We start from the raw sequence: 15047 nt of genomic DNA, 5'->3' as shown, positions 1-15047 counted from the left end.
ACCCAGTGCCACTTTTGCCCACTGAGTCTCTCTGTCGGAGAGCCCCCAACGTGGTGAGCGATGACTCTCAGAAGGGGCATCAGGAGTAGAAATATGCAACTCAGATCTAACCACCCAGGTTCAGTCTGCACTTGAGTCATTAGCCAACAACCCAGGAAGAGTTCCTGAGGAGCTTATCCCAAGAAACACCACATAACAGAACACCTATCACTGATAACAGTAAAATCTTGGAATCCATCAAATGTCCAACTTGAGTGGAATGGTTAAAAGATGCAGACATAATTGAAGGAGAATTCTGTAGCCATTCAAACAACAGGTGTATTTGAGCATGTGTGAAAAAGTCCTTGATATAAAATTCAGTCATTAAAATAAGAAAATATAAATTTGCAAATGTGTACTAACTGTAACTATTGTATATGAAAACACACAAAAAAAGAAAAAATACATACCAGCATGATGAGTGACTATATTGGAAAACAGGATAAAAAGTAGTTTTGCTTTATCACATTTTTTATCACATTTTTCTCTAAATGTGGCATTTATAATGCATTCATAATCTTAAAAGTATGTAAATATACAGATAGAAAATAAGTCATTGGCACAGATCTGTCTTCTGAGAGGGAGAAGAGCAAGACAGGCCAAGTACACCCCAGGATGGCTTTACCTGCACAAAAAGCGTAGCTGAGTATCTGATCATCCTCTGTAGTCTCAAAGTGTTTGGATGTGGTGGAGGGTCCTGGTTCAAGCCCAGGGTTAAGATCTTCTTACTAAATTGGAACAAATACATCAAATGGGCTATGCCAGCCTCAGAATCAAAGTTGAAGTCACTGGAGCTGCCAGGCTTTCTTTTGTGCTAGGAGATGTGGAGAAGGGTAAGTGACTCCACTACCTCCAGTGTCCTTGAAGGCAAAGCCCATTTCATACCCTCTGGCTATACCCAAGGCCCTAACACAGCACAGGGTGCATGTCAAATGTCCAGTCACTGGGGGACTGACCACAGGGTCTGGCACTTAAAGGAATCCATACTTGGTTTAATGCCCTACTCTCAATGTCTTAAAAGTCCTAATGTTTAAACAGGGGATAGCACTTTCATTTTGTACCAGGCCTCTCAAATTAGACAACAGGTCCTGCACATCTAGACAGAAGATGGTTCTTCCCAATTACCTTCTGAGCCACTGTACTTCCTATTCCTCAAAGGGCTGACTGAACCCCAACAGCCAGCCCACAATTAAAACGCAGCTTAGACTTGAAGAATGAGTACAGACATGAAGAAGGAACCTGGGTTTCTATCTCAGCTCCTCTCCAATACAAAGTGAATGCTGATCTCATAGGTTTCTTTGGTAGAGTAAATGAGCTCCTCCTTGAGGACAGGCCATGACAGGCACACAGTTGGTGTCAACAACCGGCTCCTATTTCTTTAATAATAACTACCATCTGAAATCCTTAACCAGAGGTTAGTTACTGAGATGCACTGAATACCAGAGCAGACACCTGCCCTGGTCACCACCTCACACATCCCCACTGTCACCAAGACTCTGGATACATTCAGGTCTGAACACTGCCCACTGCTTCATCAAAACCTTGCCTTCTCCCCTCAGCCAGCAGCACAGACGTCACCTAATGGATCTTACCTTAGAATGTCTATGAGCTCATACACTTTCTGTACTTCCACTCGGAGGTCATTGGCATGTTCTAGACTGTAGGTCGTCTCCCCGGCACTAAGGAGAATCACAGGACATTCTGATCTGAGTTTCACTGTGCTGATTAGAGATGTGCTGTAGGAGGTCCCCCAAGGTTTAAGACCTCTCAAAGGGGCATTTTAGTCTCATGGATATGATGCAGTGTTCCTTCCTGGGATGCACTCATCAACCAGGAGCCACTTTTCAACACAGGGACAGACTCATGCGAGGGCCTCCGAGACTCATCAACAAAACAAATGCAGCTGAATTCACACTGGTTCAATTTCACTGTATCTTATAGATATATGAAGTGATTTACTAAATGAGTCAGTCTCACTACATTTACAGCAGAAAGACACTTAGGTTTTCACATCCAAATACTACCAAGGGAGAAGAAAAGCAAAAAGTTGGCCAAGGAATCTCCAACAGACACCATGTGGACTGCCCCACACTTCTGGTTCTCACAAGCTTCTCCCTACAGGAGAAAAGCACTTCAAATCAAGGAGGTCGAGAATAACTGCCTGTGGGGTGGAGTGGAGGATAACAGAAAAGGCCAGAAGTGGCTTAACTCAAGTCTCAGAGGATAGCAGCACCACTGTATGTTATAATTGGTCATTCGCAAGCCTGTCATCCCCTCACCACACTGCTGCAACTAGAGGACAGAGATTATGGCTTTTCATCTCTACAGGCCTAGTGCCAAGCTTCTGGGCCAAGAACAACAGTTCATCCAGCCTTAGCATTAGCCACTCACCTCCCAATAGGAGGCAGTAGCAACTTAAAGAAGCAAAAAGGATGGCTGTGCTTACCTACTGTGCCATCTGTAAAACAGTTCTAGATGGAAAATACTGGTGTGTTCTATAATCAGAGGATTATAGAACCATGTCTTCATCATCTCTCACCTCACAGTTTACAAAGAACATCACACCAGAAATGAAAAAACAGGCTTTGTCTGTTTAGTTTTGGTTTTGATTTTCTGACATGGGGCCTTGCTATATTGACCAGGCTGGTCCTGAACTCCTGGGCTCAAGCAACCCTCCTGCCTCAGCATACACAGGCTGAGACAAAGACTTTGTCAGGTATCTCCAATCACATGAGAAATAACAAGCTGGCTCAAATCTGAAATCCCTTTTTCTGGTCTCCATCATGTCAGCCAATTTTATTCCCTCAGGGCACCTATCATGCCTGCAGATAGGCAATGCATTGCTTGCTCACTTGATGATCACTTGTCTGTGCTCGCAAGACGGCACAGTGCCATGAGAGCAGGCACTGTCTTCCCTGTTGACTGTGTCAGCCCCAGCACCTGGAACAGCATCTGCCACATAACTGATTCTCAGTATCTGCTGAATGAGGGAGGGAGGGAGTGAAGTGGACGTCAAACCCTGTAGAGCTGATCTTTGAAGAAGCAGCAGGAGTTAGCCATCTGGAAGTATGCTCAGCAACGGCAGTCCCCACTGGCCAGGGAAGCCCATTAACCCACAATCACATCTAGGGAGGAAACCACAGGACACAGGGAGAGACAGCCCTCACCAACAGTGCCACAAGGAAAATGCAGAACAGCAACTCAAATGGCCAGGAATGCACCTTTCCTGCTGGCATCCAGGCAGAAATGCAGTCTTAACAGGGAACAGAAGAGCCCCAAAGCAACAGAAGTCAGGGAGACAAATAGGAGGAAAGGTGCTTTTTGCACAAACCAGATGGGTTTAACTGGTCATATTTGTAAGCCAGACACTTACAGACTTACAAGTTAGGAAACACCTTGAGAACCATACCTCCTGAAAAGGTTCATTTTATTTTTTAAATTTTTTTGGTGGAGCAGGATTTAAATCAGGGCCTCACACTTTCTAGACAAGAACTCTACCACTTGAGCCATACACCCCCACATCCCTTAGGCTTTTAGTTTGTTTTTCCGATAAGGTCTCATGCTTTTTCCTGGGCCAGCCTGGAACCATGATCCTCCTACCTCCCACCTCTGAGTGACTGGGATTACAGACACGAACCACCACGCCCAGCTTTCCTTTTTTTTGGAGACAGGGTCTCTCACTATGTTGCCCAGGTTGATTCAAGCAATTCTCCTGCCTCAGCCTGCCAAATAGCTCAGACAATAGTGTGAGCCACAGCACCCGGCTTCAAGTTCATTTTGATTGCACGTAAGAGCCACACAGTGGGCTTATTAAGAGCATGACCACTGACATCATGAAGGAAGCCAAGTTCACACCCTTTGTGTTTTTGGGACACTATAAAATATTGCTATAGTAAATGTCCAAATAAAAATGTTTTTGTTCTAAACAAGGCACATCTATTTCTACATGCATCCTATAAGCAGCAGGGCAAAAAGATTTAAAGACGAAAGCAGAAAATTCTCAAATCAAGAACACTGACATCATAGTTTTTTTCTACACACTGGGGATTGCTGGAGTCTCATTCTAGTACTGGCACCTCAGATTCTTGCTCACATACATGAGCCTTCAGAAAGAGCAGTGCTCTTACTCAAGGGTGGCAAACTTTTCCCTCAATGAGGATCATGAACTTTTTCGGGTTTTGCAGGCCATACAGTCTGCTGCTGCTCAGTTCTGCCACTGTGGTGCAAAAGCAGTCATCAAACAAACGGGCAAGGCTGTACTCCAATAAAGCTTTATGAAATTAGGTGGCTGCTGGGCGCCGGCGACTCACATCTGTAATCCTAGCTAAAGGTACATTACTCATCGTAATTAAAACTGCAAAAAAACCCAAATACTCATCAATAAACTGATGTATTTACAATGCATACAAAGTGGATGAAGAACCAATACATGCTATATCACAGATGATATAGCACTGTGTACAAGAAGCCAGACACAAAAGAACATGTAATTATGATGCCATTAATGTGAAACACCAAAAATAGTCAAATCCATAGACAGAACAGTGGTTTTCAGGGGGAGGGGCTACTGCTAGTGGGCATGAGGTTACTTATTAGAGTAATGAAAGAAAGTGTTTGGAATTAAGATGGTAGTTGTGGGGCTGGCAGAGTAGCTCAAGTGGTAGAGCACGTGCCTAGCAAGTGTGAGGCCCTGAGTTTAAACCCCAGTGCCACCCCCCCAAAAAAATTAAAAACATAAAAAAACAGAAAGATTCAGTAACCAAGGACCAGTGGCCCAGTGGCTCATGCCTATAATACTAGCTACTTGGAAGGCTGACATCTGAAGGATCGCAGTTTGAGGCCAGCATGGGCAAATAGTTCACAAGACCCCATCTCCAAAATAACCAGAGCAAAATGGACTGGAGGCATGGCTCAAGAGGTAGAGCAACTGCTTTGCAAGCACCAAGCCCTGAGTTGAAAGAGAGAAAAGAAAAAGAAGGGAGAAGGGAAGACAGGGGAGGGAGGGAGGGAGAAAAAAAGGTAGATGGTGGTGGCAGTTGCAAACTTTGCGAATAAACTAAAAAATTACCTAACCGTACACTTTAAAAAGGTGTGTGAACCACATCTTACTTTGAAAAAAAGAAAGAGGTGGCAGGCTAGATTTGGTCAATGGGCTAAAGTTTGCCAACCCCTCCTCAGAAGAAAATGCCTACTCTAAGCCCAGACACCTCAATGTGACTATGAAGTGGTATCTCACCAGGCATGAGTGTGAGGCAGACTGCCTTTCCTCACCTCCTTCCAGGTACTATACTCAGCAGTGGTCCTGTGGTCTGAAGCCCTTCCAAAACTTGCGCCATCAGAATGGCCAGTCACCTAACAAGACTACATATTTTCACAAAGCTCATGTGATTATAACATGTGCCCCACTGAAATAAAAACCTGAACAAGATTTTCTTTAGCTGGTCACAGAAGAAAAGCATGGGCAGAGTTAAATTTTCCATTTTTAGGGGCAAGTGGTAGAGTGCATGATTAGCATACACAAGACGTTCTCAGTTCCATCCTCAGCACCAAAGGAAAAAAAAAAAAAGATTTGTACTTTCTGTTACTGCAGAATTGACCTAAAATAGCTCAAAACAGTCACCAATGAATTAGCGTAACAGGAAAGTGCTTACTTTAATGATGCTGCCATCCTGATGTATTCGGGAGCTTTCTGGTCAACTTGCTCCATGCAAAGTCGTAATTTCTAAGAACATAAAAGAAATGAGTGTGGCTTTCAAGATACAGAAGCCTATATATGTAAAATGCTCATTTTTTAAAGCTGGGGTTTTAAAATTGTTGTCAATTCCCTAATTTATAGATCTACTTTCCAAGCAGAAAATCTTGCAGGAAGGAAAGGAAGTGAGGGCAGAGCTTTTGGCCAGATGTTTTTGAGAGGAGGCCTTGTAGGACATGAGCAATGTCTCTTCCAAGACAAGGGAGGAATCAGTGGCTATGTTCTCTCTCTGTCAAAAGATGCCAGGCAACAGCAAGTCACCAGCACCCAGCACTGCCAGTGTTCTCCTCACAAGAGAAGGAGGCAAAAAGTACAGTGACTATTTTCAAAAAAGAGACACCAGGTCATTAACTCCACCCGAAGGATGGAGGACAGTCCATTTGCAGCTCAGCACCAGGTCTCATTCACACCGTTTCTGGTAACTTTGGTATTTATTTTACATGGGGTTGCAGAAACACAATCGTCATGACCCATACAACTGCTTACGGTGCCCATTCAACAGTCATTGGACAAAAACACACTGTCTTAGCTCAGTGTTATACAATCAGCTTGCTGACTGCTGCTTCCGTCCTCTGCCTCACCTCCCAGCCCTAAAGTCTCACCTGGCCATCAGGAGGCTGAGCCAGCCTTGCACCTAGGCATTCCTTACACATACTATGTCCTCTCCAAGTGTGCCTTTACTAAGGGTGTTCTGGGGTCCCTGGTGGTACTGCAGCTGAGGCATTTGAGACTTAGAAGGGGCTCTAAGTCAACAGACAGTAAACACGGAAAGCCTGGAAATCTGTAATACCTTAAACTAACAAGGTCAGTTTCCCATGACTCTTCTGGCCCACTTGTTACTATACCTCCAGCTTCTGTCTTCCCCACACAAGACAACTAGCCTTCCTCCCTTGCTTCTGGGCCACCAGGTCTCCACCCTCCTGGTTTCAAGTGGGCAAGGAAAGGTGAGGAACAAATTTATTGCAACACACCCAGGATGATTCTATGACTCACCCAAGACCCTAGTTGGGAAATCATACCACAGCCTTGGAACAGGACCTAAAAATGACCCAATGGACCCAAAGTATTCTCTAGAATTTGCTGGCAGGTTCAAAGTGAACAGCCAAATCAGACCCGGAATCCACAGCATGCATCACCTCATAAAGCTTCACAATGTCAGGCGTGTGTTCCTTCTCATCAATCTGCTGCTCTCTCTTGAGTAGTGTGTCCTTGCAATGCGTGCAGCAGCGGATCCGGTCATCGTCCTTCTCGTCCAGGACTGAGCTAACACTGCTCACACTGCTGATGCTGCCCCGTCGGGAGCCATGAACACTGTTAGGTGACTGGCTGGGGCTGGTATGGGTGCTCAGAGAGTCCTTGCTGGCACTGGTGAGCTTATCTGTAAACCACAACAGGCAGGCAGCCATGACCCTCATGGCATCCAATTATTCCACAACTGCAGAGTGTCAGTCCACAGATGTTTGGCTTGGGAAGCAGAAAGATCAGGCTCCACCTACGGCAGAAACGACCTGTACCTCTGCCTTTTGAAGTGGGGCTCTGGTGGGAAAGGAGTACTGCTGCCATGCAGGTGAGATCCAAATAGCCAGGGAAGGCCTGTTTTCAGGGATCTGAGGTCCACCCCTAACCTGGCCTTCCCACCTTCTACTTCCTCTGCTCTGTATCTCCAACATGACCCCATTTTCCTGAGACTTTCCTCTGCAGCCATTTCCCTAGTCCCAAACATCTGGAACCCACCTTTCCAAAGCTATCTCAAATAGTGCTTCTTGTATGAAGCCTTCCCCCATTCCTGAAGGCAAAACTCTGTCCTTCCTATCATTTCCCACCACATCACCTATTTTACAGCATGGCCCACTTTTCGCCCTGTGTAACAGTTGTGCATACCCCTGGAGTTGCCCTAGGAATGTGTAATTCTTTGGGGTAGAAACTGTGTCTTATACCTGTACTCGAACACAGCCAGCCTGGCCACCCCACAACAGCTGCCCAATATGTCAGCTAATGAGTCCAAGAGAAGAAAGGTAAATAGCATCCCTAAAGTAGCTTAGGAAGTCTTGGGTGTGACAGAGAGATGGTCTCAGGGAGAAAGGGAAGTATCAAGGAAAAGTGGGCCTGGTAGATGTAGAGCTAGTCAGAGGAAGTGTCTGCTTCCCCCCACATTTGCCAGACGCCCCATGCCCAACAGGGTGCATAGTCAGTGAACTCTTTGGTACTGCAAATTCACCCTACATGTCCCAGAAGTCAGTGAGATCATTCAGCACTTTTTTCTGCAGTGCTGGGGATGGACGGCCCCAAACATGCTAAGCCCTCACTCTGCCACGAGCTGCACTCCCCGCAGTGAATCTCCCTTCTCACTTATCTGGGCACCGAGTGCCAGATGTTGCTCCTGTGCTTCCTTCTGCCCAGAATGTCTCCCATCTCTTTTGCGCCCTATTCATCTTTCTAGGAGCTTCTTGAGCATCACCTCCAGACTGCAAGCATCCATGCTCTCACTTACTCCGAGCATCCCCAGTACTCAGTCTCCCATAAGACCTTCAACTTCATTGTATGACAGAGAGCTGTGTGTGACTTTTACCCCAAAGGAAGGGATGAGCCCACTGCTCATTTTTCAAGGTCCTCTTCCCAAAGCCTCCCCTGCCACTTCTAACCAGAGTTGACAAATTGCTACTCAGCATCTCCTGGGTACCAGATACAACTTCATCCATTTTGAGTCTATATCTCCTGTTAGATGCTAACTCGTCAGGTGATGCCTTACACAACAGTAATGTGCAAAAGACAACCTGTGCGTCAAGTCCAGCTGGCAGTCTGGACTTGCCTCCCTCCCCCCTTTAGTGGTACTAGGTATTGAACACAGGGCCGCATGCATGCTAGGCAAACACTCAACCACTAAGCTATATCCCCAGCCCTTGTATAACCCTTGAGCTAAGTATGGTTTCTACATTTTTTTATTCATTTACTCATATGTGCATACACTGTTTGGGTCATTTCTCCCCCCTGCCCCCCCACCCCCCCTCACTTCCAGGCAGAACCTGTTCTGCTCTTTTCTCTAATTTTGTTGAAGAGAAGACGTAAGCAATAATAAGAAAGACAAAGCATTTTTCCTAGTTGAGATAAGGACAGCTATACAAAGAGATTCCTAGCATTGCTTCCACGTACAAATGTGTTACAACCTAAGTTGATTCATCTCTACCTGACTTTTTCACTAGTTCCCAATCACCTTCCCATATTGACCTTTGTCATTTTAAGGTTACTGTATTAGCTCCTCTGCAATGGGGATATTAAACACTTTGGTTTTTACATTTTTAAGAGATTGTTAAAAAAAAAAAAAAAAAGAAGGGCTGGGAATGTAGCTCAAGTGGTCACGTGGTAGAGGGTTTGCCTAGCATGTGCAAGGCCCTGAGTTCAATCCCCTAGGTCTACAAAAAAAAAGAGGAAGAAATGGCACAATGACACAGAGACCATAGGTGGCTCATAAAGCCTAAAATATTTACTGTCTGGTCCTTTAAAAAAAAAAGCTTGCCGAACTGTACAGACTACTGCATCCTTGGCAGCAGAGCTTCCAGGTACTGCCAATCCAGTGGTAGCTTGGCGATAATGGTCTTCACAGACTCAGTGAGTACATGGATGAAGACCTCACAGACCATTAGTTAAACAGGAAGGCCCCACAGGCCTACAGGTGGTTAGCATGGTGCAGGGCCCACCTTCGCATCACTTACTTGCCAAAGGCAGGCTGATGAGCTCCATACACTTCTTGCACATGATAGACCCACAGAGGCGGCAGTGGTGGCGGCGGTTACGGATGCTGAACTTATTACCACAGTCTGGACAGAAAGGGACATCCTGGTCGTTGACCCAAGGTACCACAGACTTTTCTATTGCTTTGGGAAAAACAAAACAAAACTAAACCACCAACAACCAAAAAATATTCAGCATTTTAAAAGAGGAAAAAATGGTCAGGGAAAAAATTAAAAAACAGAATGAACGTGTACAAAGTTCTATAGTTACCTCGAATCTTCGCAGACTCGGTATTCGTTCTGTCAAATGCAGTGAGCTGAGCAGGAGAAAACAGTACCAAATGGCATTAGCCAGGTGACACACACTCTGCACACTTCCCACTACTCATCCTCCAGCAGGAATGAAGCACATTTGCATTTCTTGAGGCTCACTGGTCATCCCCAAACCCACAGTCACAAAAGCAATTTCACACGGGACACAGGAGTAGTTTCACATCTATAAGGCACCTTCCTTCCTACAGACCCACCTCCACTCACTCCTTTGTCAGTTACCTATTTCAGCAATAACCAGGATGGGTGAGCATGGGGCAAGAGCAGCTACTGAAAGCAATAGGGAACTCCTGATTCTTGTCTTCCTGCACAATAAAACTGGCCAATATTTCTGCCTACAAGCCTACATAAAGAAGTGTACCTTGGGCTGGGGATTTATATGCCTCAAGTGGTAGAGCACCTGCCTATCAAGCCCAAGATCCTGAGTTCAAACCTTAGTACTGTCAAAAAACCCTGAAAAGTGTAGCTCAGTAATAGAGGACTTGCCTAGCATATCCCAGTCCCTGAGTTCAAGCCCCAGCACTGTCAAAAAAAAGAAGCATACCTCACCTAGCTCAAGCATAAGGCCCTAAACTCAATCCCAGTGCTGCTAAAAAAAAAAAAAAAGGCACCTGGGTTAGCTGAGTAGCTTAGTGGTAGAGCACTTGCCCAGCATGCACAAAGTCCTGGGTTCCAGTTCTAACACCACCAAAAAGGAAAAAAAGAACTGTGCCTGAAGTTGCTACCAGGTCCAACAGGTTATATACAGCAAGCATTTCTATGGTCATAGTACAGCACGAACCTGGTCTTGCAGATGTGCTCTAGTACCACAGGACAAGAAGGGCCAGTCAAGATGTTCGCATGCTGCACACTGGCCCCAGCGCAGTACTCCTCTCCTTTCTGTTGTGATGTCATCAAGTGACATCACGCACTATTCCCCACTGAGTGACTATGCTTTCAACACCCCCAAAAAGAAAAGATTTCCCAGCAGGCAAGTGGGCATCATAGGTAGCAAAGGGAAGCTGGGCCTGTGGCAAGTCTGTCAGCTTAGGCCATTCCCTTCAAGACAGACAGCCCCCCACCACTGTCCTCTGTGTTCTCTCCACACTCTGCCAGCATCAGATGCACCCAACATACATAACACATGCTACAGAAATGTGGAGGTTTTCCCTAGAAAATTTGTACTTGCAAAAAAAGAAAAAGTGTTTTACAACTACAAAATTTACCTTCTCTAACCTGATTATTAATTTATTGACTTCAACAACGTAGTGGTCAATTCTTGCAGCTCGATGTTTTTTGAAGTCAGAAAGATGGCTTCTCACAACACCTAGGAGGGAAGGTAGGGAGATAAATGACTTATAATTTTTCTGAGGAAGCCTCTTTACTGCTTATTCTCAAGGACTTTTAAACGAAAGTAAAGATTCTAGGATTTTAGAGTCTAACTAAAGATTTTAAAACTAGAAGGCAAGTGGAAGGCAATTTGTTAAAATGCTGATCATGGCCCTTACAGGCCACAAAGTATAATATGAGAGGCCTCAGAAATAAGAGCAGATAAGAACTTGGACTGTGGATCTAGTCTGTGCTCAAGTTTCAATTCTACCACACACTGTGCAACTCTGAAATTAACCTTTCTGTGACTTAGGGGCCTCTTCACAAACTAAGGATAACAATACCAGCTAATTCATGGGTTATGAGGATTAAATTAGTTAAAATTTATAAAGCCCTTACAACACTGATAGGCATGTGAATGTTAAATAATAAGGGTGGTAACATGGGCAAATTTTAATTTTCATATTTTTCTCTACTTTCTGAAGCAGGTATAATATACCTTTTATCAGAATTAAAACAATCCTTCTCAAAATGATAAAAAAAAAAAAACTGTTAGCTAGTTCAACTGATACCTTCCTCAATCCAGCAGCCTAGACCCAGAAGAAATGTCCCCAATATAAATGGAACCAAATTACCTCGGTGTACCTGAAATATCCCCTGCTCAATCTCGTCTCTTCCAGAAAACCAATGCTGCCCTACGACCCTGCCAGCACTCAGTGCACTTCCTCTTCACTCACAGACTGCATTATGATTGATACTTGTCACATGCTATACTTTAATTTTATTAAATTAACAAATAAAAATTGTATATATTTATCATGTACAACATAATCTTTTGAAGTAGTTATACATTGTGCAATAGCTAACCCAAGCCAATTAACACATATATTGCCTTACTTACATTTTGTATTGAGAACATTTAAAATCTATTTTCTTAGAAATTTTGACATTTTTACTAATCATACTTATAATTTTACTAGTTATACTTACCATACTGTACCATAGATATCTTGAAGTTATTCTTCCTGTCGGAATAATGTTATATCCTTTGATAACATCTCCATGCTGACACTATTAACCATCCCTGCATCTTTTCTTCCCTATTCATACTCTAACATCTTAAATCTTAGTTTAGAATTCTTCAGTGTAATTATAATTACTAACTTCTAAAATTTGCCATTCACTGGGTTATTTTTCCCCAGTACCATAAACTCTGAAGCCAGTGTCTAGCTTACTATAAGAAAAAAGAAGTGTACATAATATTTAAGATGCTGAGTATTTCATAGGAAAGCTGAATGCTGCTGTAAAGTGCTCTTTAAGTCTTTTTTTTTTTTCTAATCCCCTTTTAATAAATGAAATTAGGGGAACTTCAGGGGACAGAGATGGGATTTGTTGTATGATAAACCGATGTAGTTTTAGTCTTTCTGTATTGAGAAGCAGTGGTTGGGGCATTTTTAAGATGGCTGGCAACACTTGTTTTCCCTCATGATAATAAATTTGTCATAACTCAGTTATGTGACTTGCCCCTAGAGGTAGTTGTTAATAATTTTGGAATATTAAGGTCTTGCCAAGGTTCTGATGATTCAAATCTGTACTACTGATTATTAAGCAGGATAGACTGAGCTTTCCGGTGCACATATTTTGAAGGGGAAAGTAATTTCTAAATGCACAGGTAGCCTGACTGTGGACATTACATCTTATGTCACAACCTATCATATTACTATTTGATAAAGATTTTAATTTATATGGAACTTCTAAAGCAGAATCAGAGCTCCTCCTAGGGAAATGGCAAGTCTGTAGGATAGGCAAGATCCTATGTAGAGTACCAAAGCATTGCCACATGATAGAGAATACATACAGTTAGAAATGTTAAACTATCTAAATAAAATGTGCAAGCCTTCAGGGTGGCACAGAGCAGAGGCTAGTGCTTCTGGGGGCGCATTTCTTAGACGGCTTGCCCAGTGTGTAAATACTTGATGCTATTTGAGTTACATGACTATCTGGTGACTTCATTGAAATCTGCACAATTCAGTTTTAGCTCTGGATTACTTCAGTTGACCTTTGTGAAGGTTTTATCCTGTAGAGTAGGTGGTTGACTTGTTTTAACCTATTAGGGTTTGGGGTATTTTTCACTCTATTAATAGTAAAATTTATTGCAGGAAAAAGAGGTGTGTGTTAATGGTAGGTATGCTGGTTTTGGTTTGGCTTCTTTTAGTTGGGCTTTCTGAATGTGGAACTCTTAAGGTCTAAAATCCTCATTCAAAGCCTCTCACTTGAACCCAAACCAAAGTACTCTCATTGCCTCTTTTCTAGAAGTTCAGGAAAAAAAGCTCCAGTTCAGACTTTACATAACGAGGGAGCAGCATTGCCTGCTTTATGATATCAAGACTCAGTGGTTATTTTTGAAACTGGATTATAAAAATTAGATAGTATCACAATAAGGAGTGAGCCTCTTTTTATGGGCACCCTATAGTTTTATAGTTCTTAATCTAAGCTTAACATTTTATATTTCTTCCTTTTGGAAAAAAACCTACATGCTAGAAGCCACTATATGCACAGACTACAGTGAGTTGGGTCGGCTCTCCCACAGCCTTTTGAGGTGAATTACAAGAGTCCAGCCATTATCATCCTCCTGAGTTACTTTGAAATGGTTTTTTCCTTTTCTTTTTTTTTTTTTTTGTACATTTTGGCTGCAGTATTGGTGGTAGAATATACTATAATGTGGATCATCTCTATTTCTGTATTTATTTATTTATTACTAGACCTCAACCACAGTCTTCTTTTTCCCCTTCCACATTTCTTCACCTGTAGGATGTACGGTATGTAGTCATGCACTTTGTATTAATATATTAGAAAACTACAAATCTGTTTTGTACTTTTTATACTGTTGGATACTTATAATCAAACTTTTGCTAGGGTATTGAATAAATTTAGTCTTACTAGAAAAAAAAATAATAATAATAATAAAATTTGCCATTCACTTGAGCTTCCACAATCTGTGGTTTCCTTCAGTTCAACAACTGAACTGAACAGGAAAGTTTAGTCAGAAAACCACCCAGGAAATCTGACTTTGGCAATCGTGATATAAGCTAGCAAGAACTCACATCTGAAATTTCTCATGTTTCTAAACTAATTTTCGTATGTAACTAACAATTACGTATGTGCAGAATTATTTTTAAAGCAATTTTCTCCTGTAATGATGGAAATGTTCATTCTCTGTGGGGAACAGACTAAAGCCTATGAGAACTGGACACAAACAAGGTGAGATGCAGTTAATTGCTTTTACCTGTAGGCCGAGCTAGGCACAGCCTCAGCCACAAAACAGGGAAAGGCAGAACAGCTGTTTCTCCTAAATTGCATTCAGAGATGCAGGTTTCTCCTGTTACAATGTCACACCCTTCCCCGTGGCTCCACCCTGTTTGCTGCTATAAAAGACACCTTAAGGAGGAAGAGGGGTTTTTTGGCCTTTACTTTGGGCTTTTTGCTTTGGGGGACTTTTTGCCTCTGACTATTGGGAAGAAGCTTTTATTTGGGCCTTTTGGTGTGGGAAGCTTTTGGAAGGGAAAATGCTAAAGGGAAAAGAACTGTTGAAGGGGAAATGCTAAAGAGTGGTAGATAGAAAGTCTGCACCAAGAGCTTTAACATAGGCTTCAGAAAGCAAAGCTGAGAAAGAACTTCATACGTAGGCTTTAGGAAAGCTAAGGCTAAAGAAAAGCCAAAGAGAACATGGGACAGTGCATGTCTAAGGACCAAGACTTTAAGAGTTATGCATATACAGTTTTTAGGTGCTGCTGGTTTGCAAGTTTGAAGAGGCTTTCAGAGAGCTAAAGAGAGACTGCTAAAGAAAAGGTGCAAGCCTGGGGGCAAAAGACTTTAAGAGCAATTAAGCT

General features: G+C 43.0%; 1 protein-coding gene across 3 annotated transcripts in view; it reads right to left on the bottom strand.

The window, feature by feature from the left end:
• Nucleotides 1-15047, bottom strand: part of Rbsn (rabenosyn, RAB effector) — a 28805-nt gene that overhangs the window by 5070 nt on the left and 8688 nt on the right. For all 3 annotated transcript variants that reach the window (XM_020175611.2, XM_020175612.2, XM_074044468.1), the window contains exons 4-10: nt 11055-11155; nt 9791-9836; nt 9502-9663; nt 6928-7169; nt 5691-5761; nt 1632-1718; nt 665-767 (exon numbers count right to left, since the gene is read on the bottom strand). In XM_020175611.2, the coding sequence (XP_020031200.2) occupies nt 665-767; nt 1632-1718; nt 5691-5761; nt 6928-7169; nt 9502-9663; nt 9791-9836; nt 11055-11155 (812 nt within the window). The remainder of the gene's footprint in view (nt 1-664; nt 768-1631; nt 1719-5690; nt 5762-6927; nt 7170-9501; nt 9664-9790; nt 9837-11054; nt 11156-15047) is intronic.

This window comes from Castor canadensis, chromosome 10, assembly GCF_047511655.1.
Source record: "Castor canadensis chromosome 10, mCasCan1.hap1v2, whole genome shotgun sequence".
Classification (NCBI taxonomy): domain Eukaryota; kingdom Metazoa; phylum Chordata; class Mammalia; order Rodentia; family Castoridae; genus Castor; species Castor canadensis.
This window is presented reverse-complemented; position numbering and strand designations above follow the sequence as displayed.